The following is a 13,005-nucleotide window of genomic DNA, read 5'->3' as shown; positions in this document are numbered from 1 at the left end:
TCTGCTAGTAAAAAGTTTTAAGCTTAAAGCATCACAGCACAATTCATTTAAAATTTAAACTAGCGATGGGAACTATCGAATGAATTAGACTATCGAATGGATACTGAATGAATGATTTCAACTATCGAATGGTTTTATTCAAATAAAATCATTCATTCATTTGTATACTAAAGCATATGTGACAACCTCGCCGTGCGACTAAATGGTTATCGTTGAGTCACGACTATCGAATGTTTTTGATAAATGAAATTTAGTATTCGTTTGATTTTTGTGTGCGTCAGTGGTCAGTGCATTATTAGTTCTTCCAAATTTTTATAACTTCGCCTTATAAATACTGTGCTATTTTTGCGTTTATTAAAATATTTAAAATACTAAAATAGTAGTTTTTTTTAATTGACGATTGTGTGCGTGTGCAGGGGGTCAAAATTTTTCCGAAAGTTTGTGTGATTTTCCGTAGCCCGATCTTTCAATTATTTAATTTTATATGGTATATGGTTTATTTTTTAATGGGAAATTTTGAGAAGTAGCAATTTTTAAGAGAGATGAGATGAACTTACAATTAATTTTAAAAATATATATTTGTATTTTAGATGTTTTAATAATATGAATTAGTTGAACATAATAATTATATTAATTAATGTGGTTAAGTAAACGGTTATCGAACTCAGACTATGGGGTGAGAAAATTAAATTGAAAGTTTTACACGTGCCAATTTAAAAAAAAGTTAACGATATTTGTATTTTGTTTATGCTAATTCTCTTACATGTAGTTTTTTGCGAAGAAATATTTCATTTATTTTTTAAAGTAAATACCAGTAAAAGTAAATATTATTATTATTAAATAGTAATATAAACTTAATATAAAGTACCAAATATAAATAATTTTGATTTCTAATTTTTATTTATATTTTCCTTGCATTACACTGCACGCTTAGAAAATTAATAAATGTTTATATTTCATGATTTTAAAATTTGTTGTTAATATAACAACTTAGTTCTGTAATTATTATTATTTAATAAACCAACGTTGCCACAAAAAATTGAGAGACTATATTATTTTTAAATAGGATCTAATATAAATAATTTTGACATCTAATTTGTTGTTTATATTTTGCTACTACTTAAAAAAATGTTTATATTAAATGATTTCAAATTTTGTTGTTAATAGGAGGAGGTATAACAAATTATTACTGTTATTATTATTTATTAAACCAGTCTTTGCTTAAACACATTAAAAATAATTTTCCTACATCCAAAATAACAAGTATTATTGCAGTGTAACAACAGAATATTAATAAAAAAAATACAAAATATATAGACATACTATCCCTAACTAACTAAAGCCAAACAATAATATTCTTTGCTAATATCAATTAATACCGAGACTGATACCAATATATGGCGCCCTTCATAATGTATTTTCTGTGTAAATACTAGCACCTCAATAAAAAAAATAATGTGTCCTTATCTTTATCTGACTCAACAAAAAATCAAAGATGCCGGCTTCTTTCATAGCATTGCCACCGACCGGGTTTTTCGGAAAGAAACCTACGTCGCCGGGCGACAACTAAAATCCAGTTAATATTTTATTATAATCGATCCTGACGAATAAATGAATTTTCTAAATGAATGAATTTTATAAATGAATGGTTTTTGCTGCCGAATTACTAGAATACAATATTTCAAGGCAGATGACGCATCCATTCGATAATTTTTATTCGAATAGTTTTCAACGAATGTTTTTTTACTAGCTATCGAATTATTCGAATGAATTGCAACTATCGAATGTTTCGATAGTATTCATTCGATAGTTCCCACTACTAATTTAAACCAAAAACTCGTAATACAAAACTTAAGTGTCGAAACAAATGACAATGTCAAGAAATAAATAAATAAATGTGGCAACTTGACATTTTTTAGAGCAGAGCTACCAACTGAATCCCCAGCGGGAAATTTAAATCCCAGTTAGTTAGCCCGTCGCCGAATATGTCCATGGTTGGCAACAATGAATTTAAAAATTGCGCTCTCGATTACGTAACTAAAAGTTTAATTCGTATCGAATATATTTATAGTGTCTTGAATTCGAGGGGATATTCATTAGGATCTTAGAAACTATAACACCAAGGAGGTCGAAAAAAAATCGAATAATTCTGAATATATTCCGAAAAGAAACAAAATATTGTAAAATAGTTTTTTTTATTTTCCTGTTTTTTTCTCTAACATACAGGGTGGCCCATTAGTGACAGTAAGTTGAATACCGTCGTTGTTGACAAGGATATGAAATAAAGTTTAATATAAACGTTTCATGGTTTAAAAAGGTGCATATCTTAAAAATATTTTGTCGTATACAGGGTATCACAAAAATACTAATGATGAATTTGTAAGTTTTTTTAAATTACAACCCCAATTTTTCTGCACAGAACTAGATTCCACATAAAATTCTGCATGTAGTAGACTATTTTTATTTAAAGGAATATGCCCAAATGGTAAAAACTCGAAGTGAAATTTAACTTTATTAATGCTTACCTATATTTTCCTAAACATCAAGGATATTAGGCCGTTACTTGACCCGTTCTCGTTATTTTTTAATGGCGCTTACTGCTAGTTGGCTTTAAGAAGCTTGCGATTTATTTTTATATTGAGTAAAAATGATTTTTAAATGATATAGTTTAACATTCGACAAAGGGTATTTTGTTGGAAATAGATTTTTGTGTCTGGAAACGTTTTATCCTTTTTTAGTCGTTCTATAATTATTAGTGTTCATTTTTATGTCAATTTTTAGTAAATAGCGTCGAGAGGTTAACCTCGCCAAAAGTATTATCGATTGTCATTCCCCAGCCGTCTTGACGCCGTTTTCTTTCGATCATACGGTATTTCCATTATTGTTGATCGTATAAAAAAAACTAAGATTTTTATAAAAAATCAAACCAAACTCTTATTGTAACGTGAATTGAAAGTACTCGTCTCTTAAATTTACCGTTGTCAGTTGTCTCCGAGATATATTATTTCCTTTGTCGTGTATGTAAATCAATCGTCGTCGTATCGAGTTTACAATACCGAAAAATAGGTAAATCAATGCACCAATTGGAATAATTACATATTAATGACGCACTCGATATATTATATAAGCTTTACAATGCGGTAAATCGGTAACAAAACGCGCAGACTTCCTCTTTGAATTTGCGTCGACACGTTTGAGGCCACGAGTTTTTTCTTTCGCGAAATAACTATTGAAATGGGAAATAAAACATTTAATAAACGATCTTATTGTGCGTTCATTTTGCTATTATTAATTTGCTTTAATTAGCGTCGCTTTTTATACCTGCTACAATAATTGCTATTATTCTTCTAAAATAAAGGAAATAATATAAATAAACTCAGAAGAATGAAAATTTCTTCCGTCTGAGATATTTAATAAAGTTTCGTCTACACGTACCGTTTTACCTGTCAGTCTTAGAGGGCGTCCATATACCGTATGATCTAAAAAAAAACGGCGTCCTGTTGGTTGGGAAATGACGATCGATGACATTGCCCATATAAATTTACATATAAAATGACAGCGATCTTCATTTCATTGCCATCGCTGACGCCGTTTTTATTCGATCATACGGTATTAACGGTATTACTGGCGTTTTTGAGTATTGGCATATATTTTGTACATTACAGGAACGGCTAGGTACGCCAGCATAAACACTCACTTAGGAATAGAACAGTCGAGGAGAGACGATTTAGAATCTTTAGGTTACGTTTTGATGTACTTCAATAGAGGCTCGCTGCCTTGGCAAGGGCTCAAAGCGGCCACGAAAAGGCAGAAATACGAGAGGATTTCTGAGAAGAAAATGTCCACAGCCATAGAAGAACTTTGTAAAGTAAGTAGCTTTTTATAAATATAGTCTGGTCCAACGACAAAAATCTCGACAGTGATGAGTCTTTTTAATTTTAGTTTATTTTATTTACAAAAAAAAAATAGTTGGTGCAATTAAAATGCAAAGCGGGAAATCAATATAATTAAATTTTTAGTGACGAATGATTACTTAAAACTGAAAAAATCTAATCCAGTTATTTTGTTAAAAAAAAGTTAGTGTGTGTTTTAATACAAATGTGTATGTTAAACAAACCACCACATACCAAAAATCCATAGAAAAGAACGATTTCTTACTTTCAAACTTCAAGAAATTTCCTGCCTTTATTATTATATTTATAAATATAACCTATGTACAAATAAAAAAGTTTTAATATTGCACAGGAATAAATAAAACACAACATAAATAAAATAAAATATTTTGTAAATAATTGAATAATTTACAAAGCCTTTCTGAACTTTATACCTTAAAAGTTGGTTTAGTAATTTTAATCTTAACTTTTTAAATTGGTATCTTTTCATCTTATCCCTGCACTACTAAAATCTGTTTATATTTACCTGTTGTATGATTAATTACAACTCTCTGGATTTACACTTCTTTTTTGTCGATTTTTTTTTCACTTAATTTAAAAAAAAACACAAAACACATGTAATAATATAAAGCAAAATGCAAAAGCAAATTGGAAAATATTTATCATTTTTCAGGACGTTGGTTATATGATATAATTTTACACAGATAAACACCTATAATTTGGTACGAGTTTGGCAAAAAGTCGAGTTCATACGCACCTGCGTCCTTGCGTCGTTTATCGTTACGTCACTTCAATCATATTGAAATATGATCTGTCATTTTTTAAATAATCCAATAAAACTGGTTAAAAACAACAAGAGACGAAGACGACGCATGACGGATTTATATCCCGTATATAACTCTCACTTTTGGGTCGGTATTTACATGTGTGGAAGTAAATCGCATAGTGATCTTATTAAGTCGGAGTGAGGTAAATGCAACGGTGTGCTGTTGCGGTGTTGCCACATTTCTCCGGTACGCCTTTCCCTATCTAGTAAAGTAAATCGCAACCCGCTTATTTTTAAAAGACTTTTTTTCGAAAAGATAACTAAATAAAATCATTAGATATGGTTCTGAGCATCTGAAATGGGATTATAAGGATTCCTTAAGGTGTCCATCTTTTTATAACGAGAAAAGTCAGTAATCGCGATAAAATTATCGCGATTTTAAATGAAAACTCAACTTTTTAACACATAACACGCGATAACTCAAGAACTACTTTAGATATTGAAATGCTTATTTTGAAGTGCGGATCTTTTGCAAGATGTTTAAATAAGAAAAATTTGATAGGCTTGTTTTTTCCACTCAAAAATTAAAAAAAAACTATCGGTTTTGTTTTAGTGCATTGCAATTTTCAGCAATCGTGTAACTTTTTTATTTATAAAGATTTTCACGTACTGTCTGCGAAGAAAATATAGCAGAAATATTAAGAAAGTTTTTGAAAAAAACTATTATCAATTATTTCTAATGGATTTCGAGATATCGATTTTTGAATTCAGAGTTCTAATAGCGCGACCACTGTCGAACACGATCAACTCAATCCCACTTATTTTTACCAAAAGTGCAAGTGTTTCTAACTTGCACTTAAAAATTTACAAGCTATAGAGAAAATTACAACTCGTTAAAAAATAAACAAATAAAGTATCACGAGACATAATTAAATCGTGAAGCTGAACGCATGATGTACACTCTTCCCTAGAATTTTAAGTATTGATTGGGTCGATCGGTCGACCTCGACGAATCTGCTATATCCCCTTCCACGTCTCTTAGTAATGTGCACAGTTTCTCGGTTTATGTCATAGGTTTGGCAACGTTTTTACTGTTCTCTCTTTGTTCAGTACATTATACGTATTGTACTCTTATTACATACGGAAATCTCGACCCAAAAGTAACCTTTGTCAGCCCTTAGTACAGACCCATCCATAGTTAACTTTAAAAATATTAGAAACTTTTTTAAGTGAAATAATTGGATTGGTATGGCCGTCATCTGCCTTTTTTCTGTCATCGTCAGTCAAAATCTTCCGTTCATAATAAAACTGAGTATATGCATTCATTGCTTTCTGTTCTTTATAGGGTTATCCCGCCGAATTCGCCACATACCTTAACTACTGCCGACAATTAAGGTTCGAGGAACGACCCGATTACAGCTACTTGAGACAGCTGTTTAGGACATTATTCCATAGGAAAGGTTTCACGTATGATTACGTGTTCGATTGGAATATGCTCAAATTCGGTAAGACTTTTCTCAGTTGGCAAAACGTTAATTTATCGCGAATTTTTGTTTATTTTCCAGGGGCGTCACGCGGTAGTCATTGTGACGAAAACTCGGGTAGGTCAGCTGCTAGATACGGTTCGCATACGGCCGCTGCGTTGGCAGGCAACCCGGCAGACACGAACGCGGCGCCATCGCAGCAACAACAGAGGGTAAGGAGAGCTCACGACGCGCCTGCGCCTAATCCGTCGGAAGATGTTATTACCAGCAGTAAGTATTTTAAGACCACGATTTTTTTCTAGCATATTGATTTTTTATTAAACAAATTATCTGTTATAATGTTTGTTCAGCGATGGTTCAATGTTACGTCATATATTGTCATATTCTTGAACTCTCTTTTCCACTTGACAATAAGGAGAAAGTTATTGGTGACGTCATTAAGGCATTTTGTAAATTATTGCATATCGTTTCTTGTAATTGTCATTTGATTTGAGGTTATATATAATTTTATATTTGGAATTTTTTATTTGAAAAGATTGTTTCTGGTAATTATCATTTGATTTGAAATTATATGTTTTTGACAGACGATCACTGTCAAGCCTACAGAGAAGTCTGTCTTAAGACAAAAGCCTTGACAGTGATGGATGTGTCTGTCAATAGCATTATTAGACACAAAATTGAAACAAAACCTCTGCTGAGAAACATTGCGAAACAGTTTTGGCAAATTTTTGATACATATGTTTCGTAACATAAATCGTTTTTTTTTCGCTGTTTCGAAACATTTTACCAAAATATTGTTTCGCTACCTAAGCTATAACAAAAAAGATCTTAGTGTCAAAAATTTTTCGAAACTTTTAAGAAACATATGTGGCTCACATTTACAGATTTCGTACCCGTTTTATGCCTGAAAAGTTTCCATAATTTATTTGATATTTTGTCATACAGGTTGTTAACTCGACAGTTACTTATAGGGGAACAGAATGGCAACACTGCCTATTGAGAACACATGCATTATTGATTTTTCTGCCGACTCGTCCCGTCGCGCGTCGCGTCTTCTATCGACGAGCGGGCCGAGGTTGCTATATTTCAACCATAAAGCTCTTGCCGCGAGTAATTAGACAATTAGACCGCGAGTAAACAAATTAACAACCTGTATATGAGAACATTATTAAATAAACGATGAATTTGCTTTTGTCAGACATTTTTTATACGAGAAAACCTAAAAACAAAGATACAAAAAAGATACCAAAGACAAAAATTATGGTGGAAGTCGACATTGTTGATGGCTTTCATTTTGAAATCCACACACAGATATAGACTATTTTAGTTTGGTATTTTGTTTCTTCCCATTTAGAAACAGTGGCTGCTGAAAACGGAAACATCTAGGACACAAATTAAAGAAAATGTTCCGAAACATTTCCTCTAAAAGTTTTGATTCCGTGTCGAAACATTTCAGGAAACGGTTAGTGCCACCACATTGGAAAAACATGTAATAAAGCCATATAAAATATATAGGTTTCGAAAATGTTTCCTATTTGTGGTATACTGTTTCCATTTTGTGTCAAGAAAAAAGAGTGTCCAAAAATGGTACTTGGGAGTACTTAAAATTTTTTAAACAACATGAACTGACTTCAGACACATTCTAAAACGCATATTTGTCAAATAATTATGACGTAACGTTGAACCATCGCTGAACAAACAGCAGCTCTAGTTTAGATACATGTATGGGTACAAAAATGTAATTATTTTCAATTAACAGACTAACAATTCTTTACAGATTCACCACGAATGTACGACAGTCACGAGAGAAGAGTTTCTATGCGTTTAAGGGCTGGTCCTAACGCCTCCACGTCGGATTTAAGCACGTCGAAACAGGCAAAGTGAGTTACTTACCCGTCACTGTTCATTTGTGTCATTTGTATATTTTACGTTTAAATTATTACAATTAGGCATGCAAGGAGGATTCCCGCACCTCGCTATAGATAACTTTATACCATATATGTATATCTCATAAAACAGATTTACAATAAATACCATTTTAGTCGTGGATATCATTCTATCAGTGGGAATACCGTATGATCGAAAAAAGGCATTAAGTTGGCTTGGAAATGAATTAGGTGACATCCACCATATAATTTTACATATAAAATGACAGCGATCTTCATTTCCAAACCAACTATGACGCTGCTTTTTAATCTTATGGTATTTTTATGGGTATAGGAGGAAAATGTGAACGACTTTACTTATACCGTGCTATAGCTACTATAGCTATAGTTCTAGCTTATTTTTTGTTAATTTTCTAGTATTTTATAATCCTAAGATTAATATTTTATTATTTAATCTGCTATCTCACTACTTTTTAGTTAATGCAGTTATTTAAATAATTTAAATTTTATTTTTATTAATTAATTTTAATCAAATTTGAACCTTTTTTTACTTATACCAACAGAGTTTTCTTGAAAAAAGTTTGGTAGCTACAAAAGTATAAACATTATTTTCAACATAGTTTTATTAAAAAAATACCAATTTTAATTTTCTGAAATATCGTGTTCGGCGCTGTTGAGTAAAATTATAGGAGAAGAACTATGGCTATAATAAATGTTAGTTTTTATATAAGACACTAAAAAAGAACTACAGTTGAAACATATAAAAAAAATATTTTTGCAGCGTTTTTATTGTGATTGCACTTTTTTCTAAATTAACTAGTATTTTCCTCCTATAGCATACAAACTTTATTTATTTTTATCAAAACGCATATTGCTTTTTAAAGTCATTCATAGCAACCTTTGAATAAGAAGACTAAGGAAGGAGCATAATGCTATCCATGTATTCATGCATGGTGGGCGGAAAAGCACTCTAGGGTGGGGATCCTTGACAGTTCTGTTTGACGATTCATTTGACACATTTGAATTTGATTTGAAATTTTGTGGATTTGTCAGTCTTTACGAAGCTTATTTTATGTTATTTATTATTTATTCTATTACTGATAGTTGTATAAACGTAGTAAATCTAGATGGAAATTGTGGCAGAACGTAAATTAACAGTGACAGTATCGCGATTTATCGAAAAAGACTCTAAAATAGTTGGTTGTGTAGCGTGCGGTAGATCTCGGCAAAAATTGAGTGAAATAATGGAACAACTTTTCGCTAGTAAGTGACTATATAATATACGTACATGTAGTAAACCGATCACTTATGAAATTCATTTGAATTAACTAAATTATATATTTTTCTTGCATTTTAGCTTTTATTTATTACTTGTCAAAGATTAGATGTCAAAGAATTTAGATACGTTAATTCGACTTACCTGCTTCAGTAGCGTATCGGATGTTTGTGTTAATAAATACTTATTATAACTTATCTATTTTTATTAGAATTATATATTTTTATAACAATTTTAATAACTACCAACATTTATTCTCAACGTAAAATAAAACAACAAATTATTGAGTCTACCCCACGTCTACCCTACATCATAGTTTTACATTTTTTAAATAAAATTAGAACGACACTGATAAACCGGAATTTAAGTCGGCCATATTTGAGGCCCATCGCGGTGTACCTAAGATTTTTGATATGCTCCTTCCTTAGTCTTCTTATTCAAAGATAGTAACACTTGTTTTGAACAGCCATTTTTTGATAACATGGATAATGATACATTAAAAATAATATTAAAGGATTAGGCGTTTCAGATTGTTTGATCATTGTGGTGTAGTTCTTTCTAATTAAATGTTATGATTATTATAATCTTACAAATTTGCATCCTTAGTTTACGCCTGTGATTATTCAAAAAATGGTAAATTTAATGAATGGTAGCAAATTCTAAGATATTTTTTAAATATTATAATGAATATATTTTTATAAACTTTGGTGGTGATAAGCTAAGTTTGCAAATCTATAATTTCAGGATATTAAAAACAGTGATTCTATTAGTAAAATATTGACCAGCTTAAATATTATTGCATTTTATTTTATATTTTAACATTATTTTTCATGGTATTTTTTATGGCATTTTATTAATTACACCTTATATTTACTACATTAAACTTATTAACGCTGGAGCAATATCTTTATGTTATAAATATTCTGAGATTATAATGTAGGTACAGGGTGTTTATTTTTTAGCTAATAGCTATCTCCGTAAATATCAGTTTTAGAAAAAAGTTTAAATTATGACAGTTTTAGAGTTTCATTTGATTGGCAATAATAAATTTATTTACGTTAATTTTAGTTTAAGCACAATTTATTTTGCAACATTATTTTCGGAACAACAAAAAACCTTTCTTCTTCTTTCTACTTTTGTCAAATTTTGACAAAAGTAGCATTTTTTAATATAATGTCCTATGTCTGATTTTTCAGTTGAATAGACAGTTTTTTTCTGATTGAATAATATAAAGATTCGATAATAAACTACATTGGGGGACAAATATCTAAAGCTGGCATCGCTGCGCAGGACAGCGGCGGACACCGATTAAATTAAATCACTTGATACTTTCTTATTCTGTCTCATTCTTACACCTTGAGACATCTCAGCCTTGAAGTCATTGCAGTCCATGAAATTCGCAAAATTTTAATTCTGAAACTTTCTATCACATAAAATCCGTTTAATTTTATTATTTTAATAGATAGATGTGTGAAATAATACTTCAATCTCCTTCATTTCACTTCCCTATTACATTTGGCGCCCAACGTGGGGCATCCGCGTATAAATGCAAGTCGACTGCGTCGTGTAAAACGTATTAGTCGATTCTGAAACTTTCTATCGCATAAAAATCTGTTTAATTTTATTATTTTAATAGATAGATGTGTGAAATAATACTTGAATCTCTTTATTTCACTTCCCTATTACATTTAGCGCCCAACGTGGAGCATCCGCGTATAAATGCAAGTCGACTGCGTAGCTTAAAGCTTATTAGTCGATTCTGAAATTTTGTCTCGCATGTAAAACATGTTTAATTTTATTATTTTAATAGATATGTCAAATAATACTTCAATTTGTCTTTATTTTGCTTCCCTATTATATTTGGCGCCCAACGTGAGACGCAACGTGGAAGGTTTTTATATGTTGCAGTATTTTTTTTTAATTGGACATCTAAATAAATATGTAATATTGTTTTATTTCTAAAACCACTAAAGAAAATACCTATAAACTTTATATTCTTGAAATCAGAAAAACTTGTCTATTCAACTGTAGAATGTATGGCATTTAACCAATTTTTTTACGGAGATGGATATTGGCTAAAATTTGCATGAACATCCTGTACTTCGTTTAAACTTCAGTTTAAAATTTCCAAAACTAACTCGTCGTCTTATCTCTCTCTTTTTCATCGCCTTCCATCATTTCGAATACGTCACCTCATGCCACCACGACCATCACACCACCCTCTCGACAAAAACTCACCATCGCCTCTCTCTCTCTAACATAAAAAAAAACGACACGAAACCTATGTGCGTTTTGTTTGTTTGTTCTGGAAGCGCCTCCGGAGTGGCGATGGCACCGCCCTCGGCGCCGGTACAGCCGCAAGGGGGCGGGCCGAGGCGGGGCAGCTCGTCCAAGGATCCGCCCGGCCGCATGAAGAAATGAGGCTGAACGAGGCGGGGCAACGGCGGCGCTGAAGAGACGACGAATGGGGTGGCGTTTTTTGGAAACCGGAGGGCGTGGCGAGGTTAGGGAGCGGTCTCGATTAAGGCGTAAGCATTAGGATTGGTTTATAATTGGTAGGGCGTGTGTATAGTGATACAACACGTTTTTCATAAATATTGTCTAAGCTTTTTTTAAATCAAACGGTAAATAATTTCTATACCTTTGTTCATTTCTTGAAAATAATTCTGTGCCCCAACTAGAAGAAAATCCAGGAAATAAAATAGTTATTTTTTTCTAAACAACACTGAGTTGAATTCAAACGGAAACCAGCTTGTCAGTGTTTTTTTACTAGTTAGACAAATTTGCCTAACCGAAAAAAAATGCATAACGTTTCAAGAGTTATATCTCCTTCTGTCGCCATACGCAAAGAAACAAAGAAAAAAGAAAAAATCAAATATCTAAATACAACTATTCAAGAACACTTGTTTTTAGAGGAAACGTCTATTATAAACCGTTGATGTTCTGTTAAAATTATATTACATGAAGTCAAGGATCTCCTTGACTTCATGTAATTTCATTTTAACACAGTTTCACCTTCGAATTATTGTATGTACATGTGATCTTTATTATTTGAAACTTACAGTTGAGGGTTGGAACCTTTGGTGTTACACAGCAAAATAAAAACACTAAATCACCACAATACACCAAAACACTTTTACTTTTACACTGGACGCGCGTTTCGCTAACCATGTTCAATTTATAATCATCTGCTGATGATGCTAACATGGTTAGCGAAACGCGCGTCCAGTGTAAAAGTAAAAGTGTTTTGGTATATTGTGGTGATTTAGTGTTTTTATTTTGCTATTTGAAACTGTAAAAATATCTATTATACAGGGTGTTTCAAAACAAATGCGAAAAACTTCAGGGGGTGATTTCTTGTTCAAAATAAAGGGTAGTTTGCTTCATAAACGTTGGGTCAAAAGTCAACCATTAGGGAGATATCGCGGTACAAAGATGGCGGAAAAATTATGTTCTTATTTTTTATCTTGAAAACGAAAAGAGATAGACTAATGAAATTTTATGGAAGCATTACTGTTATGAAAACACACTTTCTGGTAATTTTTCACTTTTAAAATGAGTGGAAGGGGTTGAAATAAACTACCCCTATCATTCTTGTTAACGAAATTTAAAGAAAAATCTTATCAAACACATGCAAAAAATTATTTGGATAGTTTAGTTTGTTTAGAAACTTTTTATCTCTTGTATTTTTTGATAAAAC

The 13,005-nt window shown here is 31.6% G+C and overlaps 1 protein-coding gene across 3 annotated transcripts in view; it reads left to right on the top strand.

Moving 5' to 3' along the window:
- Nucleotides 1-12,425, top strand: part of LOC115881774 (casein kinase I-like) — a 46,512-nt gene extending 34,087 nt beyond the window's left edge. The window contains exons 5-9 of one of the 3 annotated variants that reach the window (XM_030899414.1): nt 3,666-3,868; nt 6,005-6,164; nt 6,225-6,413; nt 7,921-8,023; nt 11,618-12,425. In XM_030899414.1, coding sequence (XP_030755274.1) covers nt 3,666-3,868; nt 6,005-6,164; nt 6,225-6,413; nt 7,921-8,023; nt 11,618-11,726 — 764 coding nt within the window. In that variant the 3' untranslated portion in view covers nt 11,727-12,425. Of the gene's footprint in view, nt 1-3,665; nt 3,869-6,004; nt 6,165-6,224; nt 6,414-7,920; nt 8,024-8,092; nt 8,187-11,613 lie in introns of those variants that run through there. The other 2 variants (XM_030899413.1, XM_030899415.1) reach the window with 2 other exon arrangements.
- Nucleotides 12,426-13,005: the final 580 nt, after the last annotated feature.

Source organism: Sitophilus oryzae, unplaced genomic scaffold, assembly GCF_002938485.1.
Source record: "Sitophilus oryzae breed Bouriz unplaced genomic scaffold, Soryzae_2.0 scaffold_173_pilon_pilon, whole genome shotgun sequence".
NCBI classification, from domain to species: Eukaryota; Metazoa; Arthropoda; class Insecta; order Coleoptera; family Curculionidae; genus Sitophilus; species Sitophilus oryzae.
The sequence above is the reverse complement of the archived record's forward strand: the minus strand, read 5'-3'. Positions and strand labels throughout refer to the sequence as shown.